Source organism: Takifugu flavidus, chromosome 5, assembly GCF_003711565.1.
Source record: "Takifugu flavidus isolate HTHZ2018 chromosome 5, ASM371156v2, whole genome shotgun sequence".
In the NCBI taxonomy this organism is placed as follows: Eukaryota; Metazoa; Chordata; class Actinopteri; order Tetraodontiformes; family Tetraodontidae; genus Takifugu; species Takifugu flavidus.
Genome location: NC_079524.1, coordinates 20,359 through 42,669, shown reverse-complemented (window position 1 = coordinate 42,669; position 22,311 = coordinate 20,359). Strand labels below are relative to the sequence as shown.

At 46.7% G+C, this 22,311-nt stretch overlaps 2 protein-coding genes across 2 annotated transcripts in view; both read left to right on the top strand.

Annotated features, from left to right (window-relative positions):
• Nucleotides 1–22,311, top strand: part of LOC130525936 (NACHT, LRR and PYD domains-containing protein 3-like) — a 46,309-nt gene that overhangs the window by 22,269 nt on the left and 1,729 nt on the right. The window lies entirely within an intron of this gene.
• LOC130526169 (NACHT, LRR and PYD domains-containing protein 3-like) lies at nucleotides 4,076–21,441 on the top strand. Its single transcript, XM_057033614.1, has 2 exons — nucleotides 4,076–4,127; nucleotides 19,579–21,441. The coding sequence occupies exons 1-2, from the start codon at nucleotides 4,091–4,093 to the stop codon at nucleotides 20,667–20,669; spliced, it is 1,128 nt and encodes a 375-aa protein (XP_056889594.1). The 5' UTR covers nucleotides 4,076–4,090; the 3' UTR covers nucleotides 20,670–21,441.

Here is a 22,311-nt window from a genome sequence, read left to right as displayed (position 1 = left end):
TCCACCCGTCTCAACGCTGTGCCGCTCCGCCCCCATGGTGAGGGCACGCCGTCCCGTGTAGAGCGGAGCGTGAACATCTGTGATGGCTTTGAAGAGTTTCTGTGTGAGACACCTGGTGATGTGACCAGTGTCACCACTGTCCTCCACAGCCTTGATCGGGCTGAAGAGATCAGTGACCCGACAGCATGGATCCGCTACACCTGCCTCAGGTAACCGTTGGTGGCGTCGCTCTAGAACGGAACCGTTTCATTCAGGGTGGCGCCGACGGCGATATGAAGCTGTTCAAACTGTCGACGGGCAGAGCGGAGTGTGTTTGGGTCATGGTGGTGGAATTTTACTGCTGCTGATGAGTGTGTGAGTGTGTGTGTGTGTGTGAGAGGTGAGGGTGTGTGTGTGTGAGCGTGTGAGTGTGTGAGTGTGTGTGTGTGTGTGTGTGTGTGTGTGTGTGTGTGTGTGCTGTATGAGTGGTGTGTGTTGTGGTGTGTGTGTGTGTGTGTGTGCTGTCCATTCTAATATCAATATCAGATCGATGTTTTTGTTTGTTCCTGTTTGTCATCAACAATGCCGCCTTGTCTCCAGATCCCTCAGAACTACTTGAGTCGCCCTGATCACAACTGTTTCATGCAGCTTTGTTCTTTTCTTTGATTCTAGACAACGTGCTCGTGTTCTTTGATGATCTGTGCTACTGTATCATAACCTGCTACTAATCACGACCCTGGAGAGATGCAGCTCGATGGCACATGCGCTGCCTTTGTTCCTAAAGTCTTTGATGTCTTCTGTCATATGTTTCTTTAGGCTGATTCTGAAAACTTTGGCTTTTGTCCCCTTTCGTTGGTCCACGTTACTAATATGGGTATTATGGGCTGTCCCAGTCCCGGTCGTTGGCCTGTCAAATGTCACTTTGGAGCAGTTCCATCAGCCAACTAAACCAATTCAAGTTAGTTGCCATTTCAAAATAAAGAGTTCAGAGTTAAGGGTCTCACATTTGGGAGGTGCGTTTGGGCCCCATGTGACTGAAGCAGCTTTGAGAGAGAAGGTTGATGTAGGTTCATCCAGAAAATGATCAAAACAGCTTTCTGTGATCTGCTCCCCCACAACTATCGTTGCTCCTCTCTCTGTCTGATTTCCTGTCCCGTTACTAACTAACCAACTTTGGACCATCGTTAATGACTCATTCAACCTTTAAACCATCTCCTGAACGATGGTTTTTGGGGACGGAGGCTCTAAATCAGGGTGCTCACACTTTTTCAGCATGCGAGCTACTTACAAAATGACCAAGTCAAAGTGATCTACCCACCACAAAAATGCAAAACAGTAATTATTTTCAAATGTATTGAGGATTATTTGTATGTACAGTTGATGTACTTTGCTTAACTGAATGAGCCAATATGGCAAAACACACATAATAATTAACTATTAACCTTTTTTTGTCATTACCTAAGTTTACTTTGCTGACGTGCACTGAACTGAACCAGCCAGGGAGGCACAGGGACCGTAGCTGCTGACAGCCTCACCCACACCTCCAGATGTTCATCAGTCACGGTGCAACGCTTTTTGGACTTCATCATCTTCATGTAGAAAGTAGATGTTTGCACTGGCCGATATGAAAGTGATCTGTTTTTGTCTTCTTACTTGGTCCCGCTCCCTCAGTCATTTGATGACCATCAGCTTTAGCGGTGGCTTAAAATCAGAGGTAATTGGCTGAATAGTTTAGCGCTTCTGATTGGCTGCCCTGTATGTCAATCAAGTCACGGGACTGCTGATAGGCTGACGTCGTTCTGCTGCACTCAGCGCTGTTGTTTGCACGTGACTGGTCGCCTGATTGTCAACTTCAGTTGTCATCTCACTGGGGCCTGTACATCAATCACGTGACGGGACGAATGATAGGCTGATATTTTTAAATGTCACGCCGCGATCGACCAACCGGTAGATCGGGATCGACCGGTAGATCGGGATCGACGTAATGAGCACTCCTGCTCTATAGAGAAGGTGTGTAGTTCACTCCTGAAATGTTCCTTCACTCACTTGATTGCAGGTCTACTGCCAGCAGGACACTACAATGGCCCAAGAGATCCTGCTGAAGGTTCTGGAGGATTTAACTGAGGAAGAATTCAATAAATTCAAATTTTATCTGAAAGATCCTGGAATCATGGGAGGCTTCGACCCCGCTTAAAAACTACCAACTAGAGACCAGAGAGAGGACGGTCGTTGTGGATTGATGGTGAAGGCTAACAAAGATCAAGGAGCCGTGGAAAGTCACCAAGAAGATTTAGAGAAGATACCTCGGAACGACATTCTGCAAAATCTTCAGCTGTCAGTTCAGATCCAACAGGTCAGTGACGCTTGTTTCAGTTTCTGTTCTAAAGCCTTTAATGCAGGCGAGTTCAGGACCAACAGACTGGGGAACTCATTCATCCCCCGAGCCATCAGGCTGTTCAACTCCTCACAGGGGGGGAGGAGGGCCAACAGGAGAACTGGAACATTTTTATATTTATATTCATATTCTATTTTAATTTATTCTATTTTATTTCTTATTTTATTATATTTTTATTATCTTTAATAGGTTTAATGGGGTGTAATGGTGGTGGGAAATTTTGTACAGTGCTGTACGTTTCTTTGGAGATGCTAATTTCCCTGATGGACACCCCCTAAAGCAGGGGTGGGGAACCCCCGGCCTCCGGGCCGTATACGGCCTACGAGACCATTTCTACCGGCCCGCAACGCAATAAGATTTTTATATTTTATATGTGCACTTATACAGTGGACCGTTCGCTAAACTCCGCGAGCTGCGAGTAGCAGCGGTAGGGTATAGCGTATTTTTGCCTTTCGTATCCTGAAATTTCTTTCGTAACGAGGAAATATTTTCCGTTTCTGAGATAAAACAGACGGTTATGTTATGTCCGAGTCAAGGTCAGTGTCAGTGAACACAGCATGTGATGTACGTAGTGGGCTGGACTGATTGACACGGACGAAAAATGCTTAGCGAAACACGCTAAACTCGACGAGTTGAAAGGACAGAGGAGTTTGGATAAAATTAACGCTCTTCGCCGGAGTTTGGAGGCTCAACAAGCAGCTTTCACACGACCATGTACCGACAGAGAGAATATTACGCGTGCAAGTTTTGTGGTGAGTGAATTAATAGCCACGAAGCTGAAACCTCACGCCGAAGGAGAGTTCGTGTGAACGCTGAGGCGCTCGCGCCGGACAAAGTAAAATTGTTTCAAAGCGTGAATTTTTTTTCGTGAATAACTATTGAACTAAGACATATATTGTGATGATTCCAGTGGCTAACGGTATGTTTTATGGTCAAGGAATCTAAATATGTAGTCAAAGTATATGTGAGACTAATATTTATGGTGGAAATCACAATATGCCAGGAATTGTTGCGCTTGGCGGAGGTCTGCGCTCTCCGAGTGCTTTCTAGTTGTTGTTGTTGTTGTTGTTATTATTGTCTTTATCTTTCTTTCTTCATTTATTTTCTTGATTATCTTGTTGTATTGCAGTTTTTGTGAGTAGAGGCCTCGAACAGGCCCTTACGGGTCTCTTACCTCAACTCTGCACCTCTTTTTATTGTTTTGTATGATCATGAAAACATATTTTACTTGTCATTTTATTCTATTTTTTTGGTGATTTTATATGCATGTGTGCTAAATAAATAATTCAAACTCAAATGCAGCAATCATGAGACTTAGTAACACAGTGGTTATAGACTCTTTTTTTTTGTCTTTTTTTTTGCATCCCTAGGTATGTGTTCATAATAGTATGGCCCTCGGAGGACTTTATGAAAATTGAAATGGCCCTCGATATGAAAAGGGTTCCCCACCCTTGCCCTAAAGGGATCAATAAAGTACTCTTGAATCTTGAATCTTGAGGTTAAAGGTTAAACTGCTGCACAGCATCTATGCGTAGTGGAGAATAAGCAAGTGAATCCCTTCATTGACTTTAGCCAGGTGGTATAATCTTTATTATAGGAACAGGAACTACTCAGCTTCCCGCGCTCTTAACCAGAACATACAAGGAGCAACAACGTCACGTTCTACAGGTGACATAAACATTGCATGATGGTGGGTTTCTTCTTTGTACAGTCTCAATGGTTGTACCTGGCTGTGTGCTCTCAGTCTGTTCAGGTAAGGGCTCAGCACCATCATTTGGTATATATTGACATAATCCATTTTTGTCCTTGTCATCAACATAAATTTCCCTTTTATCATTGACCTTGGGGTGCAGCTCCCAATCACTATACCTAATGTATGACTCACAATTCTGTGTTTCTTTTTTCCGTTCCAGTCTTGGTTGTGAACTTCACCAATCTGTGTTTCTGAACCTTTTCTTTCTCTGGATAATACACCAGGTACGCTGGGCTGTTTTTATCATAGCCCACAAAAATACCCTGCTCACACTTAGAGTCTAATTTCCCTTTGTCTAAGTGTTTGTAGGCATAGCATAGTGATCCAAATTTTTGCATTTTAGCTATGTTTGGTTCTTTTCCTGTAAATAGCTCGTATGGCATTTTCTTTGTTCGCCTACTGTAGCATCTGTTTCTAACATAAGCAGCTGTCTGTACAGCATAGTTCCAAAGTGTATTTGGTCAGTTACTTTCTAACAGTAGGCACCTGCCCATTTCATATAGGGTGCGTCAGCCTCTTTCTGCTGTACCATTTCGATGGGGTGAATAGGGTGCAGACGTTTCATGTCTGATTCTATTCTTAATTAATAGTGTCTGGAAGTCTTCATCTCCATGAAGTGTTTGACCTCTTCCCGCAGTGTATAAAACCGTGCGAGCATATTTGAACGACTCAGCCATCGCACTTCACAGTGATAAACCAGATCACCGTACTCTGACTCAAGCTCGCTGAGTAGCTCCTTGAACTGGCGGTTGTTCAGCCCTCTGCTTTTGATGAAGTTTATGGTGGACACAACGGTTTTCATCACATTGTTAAGCTTCAGGGAATGTGCACACAGACTCTCTTGATGTATGATACAGTGGCACACAACTATATCACTTGGATCCAGACACAGACGGCTCATTTCTTTTTTGACTAATGCAGTCAATCCTTTTTGCGTGCCAACCATTGCGGGTGCTCCATCAGTGGCGATTCCGCTCAACTTCTCAAATGGCAGTTCAAAATTGTTCATGGCCACAACAACTTGACTGAACAAATCCTCACCTTTACTAGTGCCATGCATGGCTTGCAAAGACAACAACTCCTCCTTTATTTCAAAGTTGGCGGTAATCCCACGCACAAAAATGGCAAGCTGCGCTGTGTTTGTGATGTCAGTTGTCTCATCACAGGCCAGAGAAAAATACTCAGTCTCTTGCAGTGTCCCTCAGTGTTTTTTCAATATTTTGTGCCATGTCAGTAATCCTGTCTGCAACGGTTCTTCGAGACAAACTGACGCTTTGAAAACGTTTTACTTTGTCCGGCGCGAGAACCTCAGCGGCGGCTACGAGGCACTCCTTCACGAACTCTCCTTCGGCGTGAGGTTTCAGCTTCTTGGCTATTAATTCACTCACCACAAAACTTGCTCGTGTAATATTCTCTCTGTCGGAAGATGGTCGTATGAAAGCTGCTTGTTGAGCCTCCAAACTCCGACGAAGAGCGTTAACTTTATCCACACGCTTCTGTCCTTTCAACTCGTCGAGTTTAGCATGTTTCGTGCTGTAATGGCGCTCGAGATTTGCCTTTTTCATCACCGCCAGCGCCTCGCCACAAACTAGGCACACTGACTTGCCTTTTATTTCGACAAAGAAAAAATCATTTGTCCATTTCTCCTGGAATAAACGGCATTCTGCATCCACCTTCCTTTTCTTGACGGTCGCCATGATACATCAATTTTTTGTCCGTGTCAATCAGTCCAGCCCACTACGTACATCACATGCTGTGTTCACTGACCCTGACCTTTGCTCGGACATAACATTACCGTCCGTTTTATCTCAGAAAATGAATGGCTGCCGATACGTTTTTTCCTGATTTTTTTTTTTATTCATTCATACTACAATCTTATTGCGTTGCGGGCCGGTAGAAATGGTCTCGCGGGCCTTATACGGCCCGGAAGCCGGAGGTTCCCCACCCCTGTTCTAAGCCATCAAAAACTAGTTGCGGAGCTGGGGTTGCGGTTCTGTTAGCCATTTCAGCGTAATATATCGGGAAAGCTTCATTCGAGTTTTGACTCACTTATCTCCAAGTTGTCCACCGAAGCTCCGTGTTATTCCGTCTTGTTCACTTCTTCCGACAGTTCCGAATGCTATCCTTGTGTCCAACATAGCCTGGGCCCATAAACTGTCAAGGTGGTCAGTTTTGCTGCACAGCATCTATGCGTAGTGGAGCATAAGCAAGCGAATCCCTTCAGTGACTTTAGCCAGGTGGTATAATCTTTATTATAGGAACAGGAACTACTCAGCTTCCCGCGCTCTTAACCGGAACATACAAGGAGCAACGTCGTCACATCCTACAGGTGACATAAACATTGTATGATACAACAAAATAAAGGTACCGTAATCAATAGGGTAAGGGCGTTATCAAATAATAACACTTAACATTGAGAATAAAGTGTTGAACGGAGAACAGAAAGCTCAAAACACGTCGGGTAAAACATCCAGAGTTGTTTAATGATGATATTCATGAAGCACTTTAAAAGCAATCATTACAATTATAAAGTAGCTCAGATAAAAATAGGTACTGTAGTATCTGACCTGTTCTATGCAGGCTTTACGTCTGTAAGGCCGTAATGTGTTTAACTGCCAACCTAAGCACAATATCAGGACATCCTCCACATGTGTGTCCAGTGTCTTCTTCCTTTAGGTAATAGGAGCTGCTAAAAGATAACACTGGAGCCTGTGGGCCCCTGGTGGCTCTCACTAGGAGGATATATATCATGAAGCATCTACACTATTCCCTTTTTTGGTCATAACTGAACACCAGACCATTGGGTTGACCATACGGTATAGCGTGAGGTCATTAGAAAGGAATGTGTTTACTCGACTCTATAAGAAGGAGGTATCGAGGTAGACTCTCCGGAGTTCTTTACCATCGGGACCTCGAGACCTCCCTCGGACAAACTGCAGTGTTCGATTGATGCCTGACTGTTCTCTCCAATAAACATCTTTGATAACCAAGTCGGTGTCTGCGAAGTTTCCTTCCTCATCAACACATCTCGGCAACCACCAGGAGAAGATTCACAACAAATTTGGCGTCACGAACAGGATCGGTTGTGGCTGTCGTCTTCTCCATCTGCCTCCTCGGACCAACTTCCGCTCCAAGCTGGCAAGTAAAGCGCGCACTTTCCACACATTGGGGTGATAGTTGGTTCTATTAAGCTTTTGGGGAGTAATTTAGACACACCGTAAAGATAATTAGTGTGGATGTACATTTTTGTGTTGATGTTGGGGAATACTTCTTCTAAATTGTTCAATTTGACCTTTTGTTTTATGTTTTGTGAAAGATTGAAGTAGTGGCTCTGGAGGAGAGACAGGCCATGAGGTTTATTACACGGCTCACTTCAGCTAAAAAGGACAGCTGATTCTGAATTTATTTTATTCGGTCTGTACACTGTGTTATGTACAGGATTGGCGACAGAGCGCGTGGACACTAGGAATGTGTCGAGATACGGCCAGGAAATGATGTTAAAGTGTTAAAAAGCCGCGGTTTAGGACAATTTGCCCTAAGTCCTGTGTTTCCTTTCGGAGCACACAGGCCGGTCTCTCTCTTTTGAGGGATTGGAAAACTGGGGTTATCTCCGGGTCGGGGGTGTCCTCTCTGACGTGGCTGACGAGTGCGTTTGAAGACACTCTTTTACGGTCAGGGGCCCACTTTTCAGGGTGGTAAATTTAGTGCGGACAGTCGCGTGAAACTGTGGTTTACGGCAGCGGCGCCGGGACGTCTAAATAGGATAAATCTGCATGGACAGATTGTGTGTCTGTGGAGCCGGCGTGTGCGTGATTTGATTCTGTGTTCTGTTCGTCTCTCTCTCTCTCTCTCTCTCTCTCTCTCTCTTCTCTCTCTCTCTTTGTTTAAAGTGACTTTTGGGGGATGTTACCATAGTTGGGGCTAAAAATTGGGTAATTGATGGAAACTCTAAGAAATAAAGGAAAAATCTTTTTGTACCTCAGATAGATTGTTGAGACCTTATCTGAAGTTTGATGAGGACCTAAGGGTGGTCCTGGTAGTGAAGAATATCATATAATTCTGTGCGGAGACAAGGAAACTGGCTGTGATCCAGCAGGACCGCAAGGTCCATGTACACCCCCACACATACACACACACACACACACACATACTCACATATACATATATGCTGAAGGAGTGGTGAACAAAGAAAAGTTGAGAAATATAGAGTTTGTTTTTGCGGATTTCTATGTTTATGTAATATCTTTGAAGAACTTTACTTATATTGATTTTGAAAATTATTCATATTCGTTGTTGGTTGATTTGGATCCTTTGGATCTCAGGTGTGGCTCACAGTTCGCGGCTGTGTGTTGGGCCTGCAACCAGTGACTAGCTTGGAGCTGGCGAGAACGGATGTTCACCCTCCGACTATCGAGAGTGAACAGGAAGTGGTTCTCGACTTCAAGGGGGGAGCTAGTTGGCTCCCCCTAGGGTGTGGCGGAGAGTCCCTCCCCACTCAACCCTCTCTCACTTTCTGAAGTGACGGCTTTCATCAGGAGTTAGAAACGGAGCACACATTTTCTCTCTCCTTTATTGATCAGAGTTTGATTGTTTGATGTGTGTTGGAATTTAAGAAGAGATATGCTGGGGCATAAATGCAACAGGTTTATCTACTTGGCTGATTATTGTTTATGAATGATTGTTAAATGACTGTTTGCTGTTGATGATTGTTTATCATAACAATAACATTAAAAATAACAATAATTTGATAAAACAATGATAATAACACATTAATTAGAAGTTTGTTGACAATTTATGATAATGTTCAAGAATTGTGCACTTTTTATTTTGTTGAAGGAGTTTGACAGTTCATGAATTATTGAATTTTTTCTGTTTCCTTTTTACACTTTTGATGCACCTGAACTTGACTCCAGTAGGGACAGACGAGAGGAGGAATTGATCTGCTGGTGGCGACATAACGGTCTTGCACTAAGGCCAGTGAAATTTTATATATACACACACCATAATCTTTTGGACAAACATCTACAGCGATTGTTTTGCAGATCATTTGGACAGGTTTAGAGTCAGACCAGATTTGTTTGAAAGTTATGAGGAATTTATAATTTTCTTCAACCTTTTAATTTGATTTACACACTCTTCTTTATTAATTCTTTACTATAATTTTACTTGGCTGTTTCCTTTCACGTTTTTATATTTCTAGATTCCTATATTAATTGAATTTATTTCTTTTTGTACTTTTCAGTTAAACAATTAATAGTTTTGCATTTAAATTAAACATTAAAGTGAAATAAACACAGCATTTACATATTAAGGTTTGAAATTGATATACCGTACTTTCCTAAGACAACTGCTACAGCAAAATGTCAAAAGTGGAGAGTAAAGCGGTTAAACGCATGACCCCAATTGAGGTGGTGCAGAAAAACAATCCCCTTATTAAAGGCCTACCAGGGGCCTCAAAGAAATGGAACAAGCGTTGGCCAGATATTGAACAACCTTGGCCGGTTGAAGGTACCCTCAACCCTGATGTGATTCAAACAATCTGTACACTTGTTACCGCTTATAAAGCAAATGAGAAAAAAGGAAAAAGGGGGAAGTCTCGTGCAGAAAAAAGACAGACTGAACTCGCAATGTTGCAACTGTTTGAACAGGAGGGACAGAAGTTGAGATTGGCTGCAAAAAAGAAAAACAAAATAGCTAAAGAAATTATTGAAAGAACCGCAAAACAAACAGCGGCGCTTGTGGAAGAGATTAACACTCCTTTCTCTCACACGGCTCCTGTAACAACCCCTCCACCGTATAGACAGAAACTGAATACACTGACATCTATCCACAACTTCCTGTACTCAGCCAGAAAGGCAAGTACAACATTAAAGATGATCACAACCAAACTGTTGAAAAGGGAAAGGCAAAAACAGTCATACACATTTATCCGACAACTCCAAAATCTAAATCAAGAAAACACGAGATGATGTTTACAACACACTGCTTCTGGAGGATGATGATGAGAGCGGTACGGATGAAGCCATAGGTGGCTATGATCCCGCCATTAAGCGTGTGTTGGCTAAAGCTGAAAAGAGGGGTAATGAATCTAAAAAGAAAGCTAAGTCTGGTCAAGATCTGACCGATGACAGCTCAGGGTCAGACACTGATGAAGACTCAGACGGCAATTGTTCTTCCTCTGAGGAAAGACAACGTGCTTTGAGAAATCTTGAGAGGGGTATCGAACAGTGTCGTTTAGACATTAGCTTGACGGGAACTCCAGAAGCTCATAAGATGCTAGAAAGACAATTGGAAGATATGGAAAAACGGCGTAAGTCGTTAAAGAAGGGGAGGCTTTCAAGGCTGATCACTTCTGACTACGCCTTGCGTTCAAAGAAGGACAGCTCTGCTAACAAAATGTTCCCTGTTGTTGTTCGTGGTCAAAGTCTTGAGTATAAACCTTGGCAGAACTCCGATATGTCAGATATATTAGAGAAGCTACCTATCCTTCAGGAAGGGGCACACCCCTGGATTTCAAAACTGGAGGAACTTTTGATTGGAACACAACCTGCTGTTGGAGACATTAAAAGGCTCCTAGCTAATCTCATTGGTGTGTCTGCCATGGAAGACCTTTTGCAGAAGGCTGGCATGCCTCGGTTCATGGCAACTGCAGTAAATGATGCTGAACTGTTTTCTGCTCACAGAGGTCAGTTTTGGGGGGCGCTGAAAGATGCGTTTCCAACTAACATACATCCTGATAATATCCTCATTGAACCATTGGGTGAACAAGAAAATCCGAGAGCCTACGTTTCAAGAGCTCTACAAACGTGGCGTAATGTCACAGGCAATGATCCCGATGCTAATCAAATGGAGCAGTCTATCATTCGAGCTAAAATTCAGAAGGGATTGCCATTGCCGGTGCGTAGTAAAATAGCAGAGGTGGTTGGTCTTGGGAACATGATTAAGAGTGTTTACATTGATCACATTGCTCACCAGGTTGAACTATATCGTAGAAAAGAGCAAGAGCTGAAAAACCAAGAATGAAACTCTAGAAACAACTTACTCAACTGCAGCTGGTGGATAACAAACGCAAAGAGAAAAAGCAAGCAGTAGTGATGGAAAGCCAACCTGATCAGACATCACAAATGCAATCAAACCAAACATCATGCCAATCGTATCAATTTCCATCTGTGACACCTGTTCCACCAGTACCTCAGCAATATTACGTACACTCTGCAGGGTTTTGCTAATGAAACCATAAAAGGCTTTGAACATCTTTCCAACACTCAGAGAAGTCACAGACTTACGTTGTTGAAACATGACATGGCGCTAGATTACATCTTGGCCAGAGAAGGAGGTTTGTGTGTGTCGTTGAACTTGACAGGAGATGCTTGTTACACTCTGATTCCAGACAATGGTGATAACATAACAAGTGTGATTGACGCTTTGAAGAAGATAAGAGATGCGTTTGGACCTTCTGAAAGCGCAGGAACATCAGCGACGGCTTGGCTTCAGGACAAATTTGGTCCAATGGGAGCTATGTTGGTACAGGTTCTCAGTGCTGTTGTAGTGTCACTAAGTGTGATGTTTTGTTTTTGTACCTTGTCATTAACTTGTGCCAAGGCGATGATATTGCGTTGGATTGGTGTAGTAATGCCTACCGACCAGGTCCAGATGCCACTCTTAAGTGACAAAGCTTTGGCTGATTCAGATGAGGAGGACATTTCTGATGAGATGGTTGATAAATATCCAGTATAATCAATAATTCAGTATCTAGCGTGACCTTCGAGTCATATCCTTATGTTATTCTTTGCATTTAACGGTGTTTGTGTTTTCCTTTCCTCCGTTGTAGTTCCGGTGACAAAGGGGGGGAAATGGTTACATAATTTACTTAATCGTGACAATCATGTTTTGATATGTTTGTATTGTATTCTCTTTAATGAAACCGATGTTTTTTGCAAAGATACTGGCACCATTGTTTTCTGTTTCCAGGACAGTAGTTGGGGAGCTACGTTGGGGTGACAACTATGTTGGAATGGACTCAGAAATTCAAAAATGAACTGTGAAAGATGCTGGAGGACCCTGAATGAAGATGGGGAACAACTGAAGATCCTTCATCAGGGGACTGTGAACTACAGATTCGAAAATTACTGTTGATGTGTTTAATGCATACATTTGAAGTTTGTATTAATAAATTTAGTAGGGAGATTTCATCAGTAGGCAGATGCTATGAGAACTCAGGTTTTTTCCTTGTTTTGGTATAGGGAAAGGGGTCCTTAGGCAGGGAAAGGTCCAAGGTAAGGTCCGATGGGACGACCAGCCTGATCGTGGACATTTTTTGATTTTTTTCTGAGTATCTCGTATGTGGTTGCCAAACTCTTCCCTAATATAACCTTTTTGCAAATTGGATTGGAGTACCATAGGTGGTCGCCGTCGACAGAGGGACCGTGAGAGAATTTTCCCGTCTAAGGTGTTTTGATGGTTGCAAACTGAAAGATGTCTGTCGGATGGGTTTTTCACTCTCGCACTCCACTAAATTTCACATATTGGTCATGTCTAATTAAACAATCTTTTTCAAATTATACCATTTTATTAGTCACCATCACTGTTATTAAAACTTGGTTATTCTTTATTTTTCGAGACTCTATTTAGTCTCGAAGGGGGGAAATATGTAGTATCTGACCTGTTCTATGCAGGCTTTACGTCTGTAAGGCCGTAATGTGTTTAACTGCCAACCTAAGCACAATATCAGGACATCCTCCACATGTGTGTCCGGTGTCTTCTTCCTTTAGGTAATAGGAGCTGCTAAAAGATAACACTGGAGCCTGTGGGCCCCTGGTGGCTCTCACTAGGAGGATGTATATCATGAAGCATCTACACTATTCCCTTTTTTGGTCATAACTGAACACCAGACCATTGGGTTGACCATACGGTATAGCGTGAGGTCATTAGAAAGGAATGTGTTTACTCGACTCTATAAGAAGGAGGTATCGAGGTAGACTCTCCGGAGTTCTTCACCATCGGACCTCGAGACCTCCCTCGGACAAACTGCAGTGTTCGATTGATGCCTGACTGTTCTCTCCATAAACATCTCTGATAACCAAGTCGGTGTCTGCGAAGGTTCCTTCCTCATCAACACATCTCGGCAACCACCAGGAGAAGATTCACAACAGTACAAATGAACACGGAAAAAAAACAACGCAAACAATAAAAGCAGGATCAAAGTCTCATAGCCGGAAAAAGGTGCATTCTGAGATGGCTTTTAAAGATGTGGAGTAAAGGGGGCTGTCTAACGTCCGATGGCAGATGGCTTCATGATTTAGGAGCAGCACTCCAGGTGGTTCTGCTGAGATTCTGGTGCCTCCGGGAGCCGATCAGCCGCCCTGAGGCTGACAATATGGGAACGGGCAGGAGACTACAGACGGGCGGGGCACGTTAATGGTGCTTTACAGTAATCCAGCTGATAGAGGTGTAATAAAGGCATGGATAGAGGTGTTATAAAGGCATGGATAGAGGTGTAATAAAGGCATGGATAGAGGTGTAATAAAGGCATGATAGAGGTGTAATAAAGGCATGGGTAGAAGTGTAATAAAGGCATGGATAGAGGTGTTAGAAAGGCATGGATAGAGGTGTAATAAAGGCATGGATAGAGGTGTAATAAAGGAATGGATAGAGGTGGTATAAAGGCATGGATAGAGGTGGTATAAAGGCATGGATGGAGGTGTAATAAAGGCATGGATAGAGGTGTAATAAAGGCATGGATAGAGGTGTAATAAAGGCATGGGTAGAAGTGTAATAAAGGCATGGATAGAGGTGTAATAAAGGCATGATAGAGGTGTAATAAAGGCATGATAGAGGTGTAATAAAGGCATGATAGAGGTGTAATAAAGGCATGGATAGAGCTGTGATAAAGCATGGACACAGGTGTGATAAAGGCATGGGTAGAAGTGTAATAAAGGCATGGATAGAGGTGTAATAAAGGCATGATAGAGGTGTAATAAAGGCATGGACGGAGTGTAATAAAGGCATGGATGGAGGTGTAATAAAGGCATGGATAGAGGTGTAATAAAGGCATGGATAGAGGTGTAATGAAGGCATGGATAGAGGTGTAATGAAGGCATGGATAGAGGTGTTAGAAAGGCATGGATAGAGGTGTTAGAAAGGCATGGATAGAGGTGTAATAAAGGAATGGATAGAGGTGGTATAAAGGCATGGATAGAGGTGGTATAAAGGCATGGATGGAGGTGTAATAAAGGCATGGATAGAGGTGTAATAAAGGCATGGGTAGAAGTGTAATAAAGGCATGGATAGAGGCGTAATAAAGGCATGATAGAGGTGTAATAAAGACATGATAGAGGTGTAATAAAGGCATGATAGAGGTGTGATAAATGCATGGACACAGGTGTGATAAAGGCATGGATAGAGGTGTGATAAAGGCATGGACAGAGGTGTAATAAAGGCATGGACAGAGGTGTAATAAAGGCATGGACAGAGGTGTAATAAAGGCATGGGTAGAAGTGTAATAAAGGCATGGATAGAGGTGTAATAAAGGCATGATAGAGGTGTAATAAAGACATGATAGAGGTGTAATAAAGGCATGGACGGAGATGTAATAAAGGCATGGATGGAGGTGTAATTAAGGCATGGGAGAGGTGTAAAAAAGGCATGGATAGAGGTGTAATAAAGGCATGAAATGAGGTGGTATAAAGGCATGTATAGAGGTGTAATAAAGGCATGGATAGAGGTGTAATAAAAGCATGGATAGAGGTGTAATAAAGGCATGGATACAGGGGTAATAAAGGCATGGATGGAGGGTTAATAAAGGCATGGATAGAGGTGTAATAAAGGCATGGATAGAGGTGTAATAAAGGCATGGATGGAGGTGTAATTAAGGCATGGATAGAGGTGTAATAAAGGCATGGATAGAGGTGTAATAAAGGCATCGATAGAGGTGTAATAAAGGCATGGATGGAGGTGTAATAAAGGCATGGATGAGAGCTTCCAAGTGCTGCCGTGAGATGTTTTCACCACCTGCAGCCAAGCACCATCATAACCACTAACGTCATTAAAATGTCATAAATTTAGAGTTAACTGTTACCAAGACACACAGGAAGTGGTCTGACTGAGGAGGCATGCTTAGGGTTAGGGTTAACCCATCCTTCCAGATGAAGCTGCACCGTCTTTTCTTGGAATGGAGGTTTGTCTCCTATCAAGTTCAGAACTCATGATCAACCCTTCGGACCTGCTGAGACCCGCCACCACTTTCATTGTTTTTCCTGATCTGGAATTGTCACAGCCCCTTTTCTCCAGTTCCCTCCTGTCCCAGTACTTTTCCACTGCCCTGCTCACATCACACCCTCTGATCACCACACCTGCTCTCAGTCACTGATCACCACACCTGCCCTCACCTCTGATCACACACCTGCTCTCAGTCACTGATCACACACCTGCCCTCACTCATCAATCAGCTCACCTACCAGTGTATATATTCTCCAGCCTCACACTCACTCAGTGCCAGATTGTTCTTCTGCTCTCATGCAAGACTTTCCAGTGTTGTTTCCCTGCCGGATTACCCGTTACCGACCCTGCCTGTCTTCGTTCTGCCTGCCTTGTTCCTGTTCCCCGGACAACCTATCTGCTTTCTGCCCCTGACTACGACTTCTGCCTCAGCGTCTCTGGTTCCTGTCGGTTCACCTGGTTTAGACTTCTCCGCCCGGCCCCGACTTCGCTGCTGCTGGTCCCACTCCCCGAGCCTGCAACCCATAGACTTTGTGCGGGCCCAGAAGAACGGACTATTTCCTGTGTTTCCTGGTCTGCCTGAGTTCCTGTTTGCCCATGGGTTAATGAAAGTCTTTACTACGGTCCAGCTTTCCAGAGTGCTGCTTTTGGGTCCTAAACTGCACCCGTCACAGTACAATCTGGCCAAACATGGACCCAGCGCACTCGTCACCACCTCAGTCTCGTTTGGACCAAGTGGAGGGAAGGCTCCAACAATTCGAGGCCCAGCTAGCCTCCAATGCTGCGGAGGCTCGGGAGACAGCATCGGCCCTGGAGCAGGCATTAAGGTCAGTAGCCGCCCAGGTCCAACAGCTGGTGGTCTCAGTGTCGCAACCGGCCGCTCCGGTTCCTGCTCCAGCTCCTCCTCCTCTGGTTCCTGCTCCCCCACCAGGCACTGCTCCAGAGCCCGGGGTGGGAACCCCAGAGCGTTATTCTGGGGACCCAGAGGGCTGCAATCCGTTCCTCACGAACTGTTCAATCCTGTTCGCTCTGCAGCCCTACACCTTCGCCTCGGAGGCGGCGAGGGTCGCTTTTACCATCAATCACCTGACTGGCAGGGCACGCCTGTGGGGAACGGCAGAGTGGGAGAGGGGCACACCGGCCTGTTCCTCTTTCCAGGCCTTCTCTGCGGAACTTCGTAAGGTTTTCGGGCCCGTTTCTCTGGGTCCGGATGCCACCGGGGGACTCATGAGCGCGAAGCAGGGAAGTCGGCCCATTGCTGACTACGCTATCGACTTCCGTACCCGGGCCCGGCTTAGTGACTGGAACCCAGCAGCCCAGTGCGACGCCTTCCTCAATGGGCTAGCGCCATATATAAAGGATGCGTTGGTTCCCTTTAATCTTCCGCCCTCCCTTGATGGACTCATCAACCTGACTTCAAGGCTGGACAGGCGCGTCCAGGCAAGGAGAAGAGCTACGCCAGGGAGAGGCGGAGCACCGGTCGTCTGCCCCCCTGCAAGGATCTCCAGCCGCCTCCAACCTTCTCACAGGGCCCACATCTGGGGGGGCCGAACCCATGCAGGTGGGACGCACCAGCCTGACTCCGGCGGAGCGAGAGCGACGACGACGGGGGAACCTCTGTCTCTACTGCGGACAGGCTGGGCACTTTGTCTCTCATTGCCCAGTAAAAGGAAGGGCTCAGCAGTAGACAGGGCCGGACTGCTGGGCTGGACTCAAGACACTGCCCCCAACCCAGACACCATCATTCCTGCTCCCTGCCTTGTGGCTTCTCTCACCTGGGAGGTGGAGGAGCGTGTAAAGGCTGCCCTGGAGAACCAACCTGGTCCCAGCTCCTGCCCTCCTGACCGCCTGTTTGTCCCGGACGGTCTGAGGTCTGACGTCCTACAATGGGCCTACGGCTCCCGGCTCACTTGCCACCCAGGGATTCAGCGCACTAAAGAGGTCCTGCAGCGGCGGTTCTGGTGGCCCACTTTAGAGGAGGACACCAGAGAGTTTGTCAACGCCTGCCCGATCTGCAGTCTGCACAAGTCCTCCCGCCAGGCCCCTGCCGGTTACCTGCAACCTCTGCCTGTGCCACATCGACCCTGGTCCCATATTTCGCTGGACTTTGTTACCGGTCTGCCACTGTCGGGCGGATTCACCACTATCCTGACTGTGGTAGACCGGTTAGCAAGATGGCCCACTTTGTGCCCCTACCCAAGCTTCCGTCGGCCAAGGAGACTGCTGAACTTGTTCTACAGCACATATTTCGGCTCCACGGCCTTCCGTCGGACGTAGTCTCTGATCGGGGTCCCCAGTTCACGTCCGTATTCTGGCGGGAGTTCTGCAGCCTCATCGGGGCCACCGTAAGCCTGTCCTCTGGGTTCCATCCTCAATCCAACGGCCAATCGGAGAGGGTGAATCAGGAGATGGAGACGGCGCTTCGCTGCATGGCGTCCAGACACCCCTCCACTTGGTCCAAGCAGCTACTGTGGGTGGAATATGCCCCCACAACACCCTAACCAGCTCCGCCACTGGACTTTCTCCCTTCCAGTGCGCCTATGGCTTCCAGCCGCCGCTGTTCCCAGCCCTGGAGAGGGAGGCTTCCTGTCCGTCCGTCGAGGCTTTTATCCGCCGTTGCCGCCAGACCTGGACCCAGGCCAGGGCTGCTCTCCTACGAGCAGCTGACCGTTACTCGACGGCAGCCAACCGCCATCGCTCCCGGGCTCCCACTTACCTGGTGGGGCAGAAGGTATGGCTCTCGACCCGAGACCTTCCCTTAAGGGTGGAGTCCAAGAAGCTGGCTCCTAAGTTCATCGGGCCGTTCATTATCGAGAAGGTCATCAACCCTGCGGCTGTCAGGCTCAAGCTGCCCTGTGCCATGCGGATCCATCCAACCTTCCATGTCTCCAGGATCAAGCCGGTTCGAGAGAGTCCGTTGATGCCGGCTTCTCAGCCGCCACCACCTCCACGGATTATTGGTGGGGGTCCTGCCTTCACAGTTCGCCGCCTGCTGCGCTCCCCGACCGTGGAAGGGGTCTTCAGTATCTCGTAGACTGGGAGGGATACGGCCCAGAGGAGAGGTCATGGGTTCCGGCCCGTCACATCCTGGATGCGCAGCTCATCCGCGAGTTCCATCACTGTCACCCTGACCAGCCCTCCAAGATCCCAATGGCTGGTGGCGGTGCCAATTTAGAGACTCTGTCCCCCCCTGTCATCCGAGGCTTCCAGCGACGAGGAGGAAGCTGAGACAGAGGCCTCTGAAGAATTTTAGCCCTCCTCCAGGCCCCCCTCCACCCACCCGGCTCAGCTTGGCCTTTGTTTTTGGGACGTCAGGGGCCGTCCCTTGAGAGGGGGGTTCTGTCACAGCCCCTTTTCTCCAGTTCCCTCCTGTCCCAGTACTTTTCCACTGCCCTGCTCACATCACACCCTCTGATCACCACACCTGCTCTCAGTCACTGATCACACACCTGCCCTCACACATCAATCAGCTCACCTACCAGTGTATATATTCTCCAGCCTCACACTCACTCGGTGCCAGATTGTTCTTCTGCTCTCATGCAAGACTTTCCAGCGTTGTTTCTCTGCCAGATTACCCGTTACCGACCCTGCCTGTCTTCGTTCTGCCTGCCTTGCCTGTTCCCCGGACAACCTACCTGCTTTCTGCCCCTGACTACGACTTCTGCCTCAGCGTCTCTGGTTCCTGTCGGTTCACCTGGTTTAGACTTCTCCGCCCGGCCCCGACTTCGCTGCTGCTGGTCCCACTCCCCGAGCCTGCAACCCATAGACTTTGTGCGGGCCCAGAAGAACGGACTATTTCCTGTGTTTCCTGGTCTGCCTGAGTTCCTGTTTGCCCGTGGGTTAATAAAAGTCTTTACTACGGTCCAGCTTTCCAGAGTGCTGCTTTTGGGTCCTAAACTGCACCCGTCACAGGAATCAGTGAAACTTGATCCAGTCTGAAACTTTGAGCGTCAGATCTCAACAGCAGCATCAACAGCAAATTGCTGCAGCGTCAGTCTGAAAGAATTCCAGTCGTACCTGCTTTAAAAGCTCTTCTGAGTTCTTTACTTAAGGTTTTGGGATTGTTTTACTCCAGTGATGCTGTTCTTGTCTTTTTGAAATGTGAAGCCCAACTGGACCTGAGAAGAAGATAAACTGTAAAACATCAGCTCAAAGCACTCTGGAATAAATATATAATATATTCATATCTGCTGAATATATCGACTAACACATGTGCATGTATATTTTGCTTTAGGTCCCACATGTGAACACGTCCCCATCGGCTCTTATCAATCAAACCTTCAGTCAAACCTGAGGAGCAGGTTTATGTGTGTGCAGGAAGGCTGCGATGAGAAGGTAGACGAGCAACGGCTGGACGACGTCTACACACAGCTGTACGTCACCACCGGTGGCGACATACACATCAATGCTCAGCACGAGGTCACTCAGATTGACATGGTTGGGAACCCTTCAGACACAGAACAACCCATTAGTCCCAGTGACCTGTTTACACCTCCAGCTGGGAAATATAAACCCATAAGAACTGTTCTGACCAATGGAAATGCAGGAATTGGCAAAACCTTTCTAATCCGCAAGTTTGTGTTGGACTGGGCAGAACAACGAGCCAATCAAGACGTGCATCTCATATTGCCGTTCACCTTTCGCCAGCTGAACCTGTTGAGGGGGACACGCCGATCCTTGGCTGAACTCACTCATAAGTGCATCCAAGAGTCCAGGGCCATTCAAATAGAGGCTCTTAACAGCATCTTTACAGCTCTGCAGTCATCAGGAGACGCCAATTTTGACAATTGTAAATTCAAGCTTCTGTTTATCTTGGATGGGCTGGATGAGAGCCGACTAGAAATGGACACCAGAACCAATGAATTCCAGGAGGCGGATATAGATGTGAAGGCACCGTGCTCGGTGGAGGTCCTGCTCACAAACCTCATTAACAGAAGTCTTCTCCCCTCCGCTCGACTCTGGATAACCACGAGGCCCGCGGCAGCCAATCAGATCCATCCGGATTTTGTGGACATGAGGACAGAGGTGCGAGGGTTTACTGACGTGCAGAAGGAAGAGTACTTTAGGAGGAAGTTCAAGGAGGAGGAGCAGGCGTGCAGGATCATCTCTCACATCAAGGCATCTCGAAGCCTCCATATCATGTGTCACATCCCAATCTTCTGCTGGGTCACTGCAAAGGTTTTTGAGGATGTGTTGAAGATGCGAGAAGAGTTGCCCAAGACTCTCACAGCGATGTACATCTACTTCCTGTTTGTTCAGTCCACACCGAAAAACAAGAGAGGAGACGGGAAGGTCCACAATGGAGTCCAGAGAGCTGTGAGATGATTCCAATTCTGGCAAAGCTGGCATTTAAACAACTGCAGAAAGGCAATGTGATCTTCTACGAGTCCGATCTAAGAGACTGTGGCATCACCGTCAGGTCGGCTGATGCCTACTCAGGAGTGTTCACGCAGATGTTCAGAAGGGAGCGAGGACTGTTCAAGGAGGAGGTGTTCTGCTTTGTCCATCTGAGTGTTCAGGAGTTTCTCGCTGCTCTTCATGCACATTTGACATTCACCAATCTGGCACCAACATACTGTCAGAAAAAACAACCTTATTACGTTATTTAGGCTCTAAACTGTTCAACACCAAAATCAAACAGGCTGATTTTTACCAGTGTGCGGTGGACGAGGCCTTGCAAAATGAAAAAGGACACCTGGACCTGTTCCTGCGGTTCCTTTTGGGTCTTTCTCTGCCGACCAATCAGGCTCTTCTACGAGGTCTAATTAACGGTGAAGGCAGCTCAGAGCCCAATCAGGAAATCATTGGCTACATCAAGAGGAAGATTGGAGAGAATCTGTCCTCAGAGAGAATCATCAACCTGTTCCACTGTCTGAACGAGCTGAACGATAGTTCACTGGTCCAGGAGGTTCAACAGAACCTCAGATCTGGAAGATTGAGAACAGAAAGGCTCTCCTCTGCTCAGTGGTCAGCTCTTGGCTTCATATTACTGTCCTCAGGACAAGACCTGGAGATGTTTGACCTGAAGAAATACTCTGCTTCAGAGTGGGTTCTTCTGAGGCTGCTGCCAGTGGTCACAGCCTGCAGAAAAGCCCTGTAAGTGTTCTGCAGGTGTTCTGCAGGTGTCTGCAGGTGTTCTGCAGGTGTATGCAGGTGTTCTGCAGGTGTCTGCAGGTGTTTTGCAGGTGTTCTGCAGGTGTCTGCAAGTGTCCGCAGGTGTTCTGCAGGTGTCCGCAGGTGTTTTGCAGGTGTTCTGCAGGTGTTCTGCAGGTGTCTGCAGGTGTGTTCTGCAGGTGTTCTGCAGGTGTTCTGCAGGTGTCTGCAGGTGTTCTGCAGGTGTCTGCAGGTGTCTGCAGGTGTTCTGTAGGTGTCTGCAGGTGTTCTGCAGGTGTCTGCAGGTGTTCTGCAGTGTTCTGCAGGTGTCTGCGAGTGTCTGCAGGTGTCTGCAGGTGTTCTGCAGGTGTCTGCAGGTGTCTGCAGGTGTTCTGCAGGTGTCTGCAGGTGTCTGCAGGTGTCTGCAGGTGTTCTGCAGGTGTCTGCAGGTGTTCTGCAGGTGTCTGCAGATGTCTGCAGGTGTCTGCAGGTTTTCTGCAGGTGTCTGCAGGTGTCTGCAGGTGTCTGCAGGTGTTCTGCAGGTGTCTGCAGGTGTTCTGCAGGTGTCTGCAGATGTCTGCAGGTGTCTGCAGGTGTTCTGCATGTGTCTGCATGTGTCTGCAGGTGTCTGCAGGTGTTCTGCAGGTGTTCTGCATGTGTCTGCAGTGTCTGCAGGTGTTCTGCATGTGTCTGCAGGTGTCAGCAGGTGTTCTGCAGGTGTCTGCAGGTGTTCTGCAGGTGTCTGCAGGTTTTCTGCAGGTGTTCTGCAGGTGTCTGCAGGTGTCTGCAGGTGTTCTGCAGGTGTTCAGCAGGTGTTCTGCAGGTGTCTGCATGTGTCTGCATGTTCTGCAGGTGTTTGCAGGTGTTCTGCAGG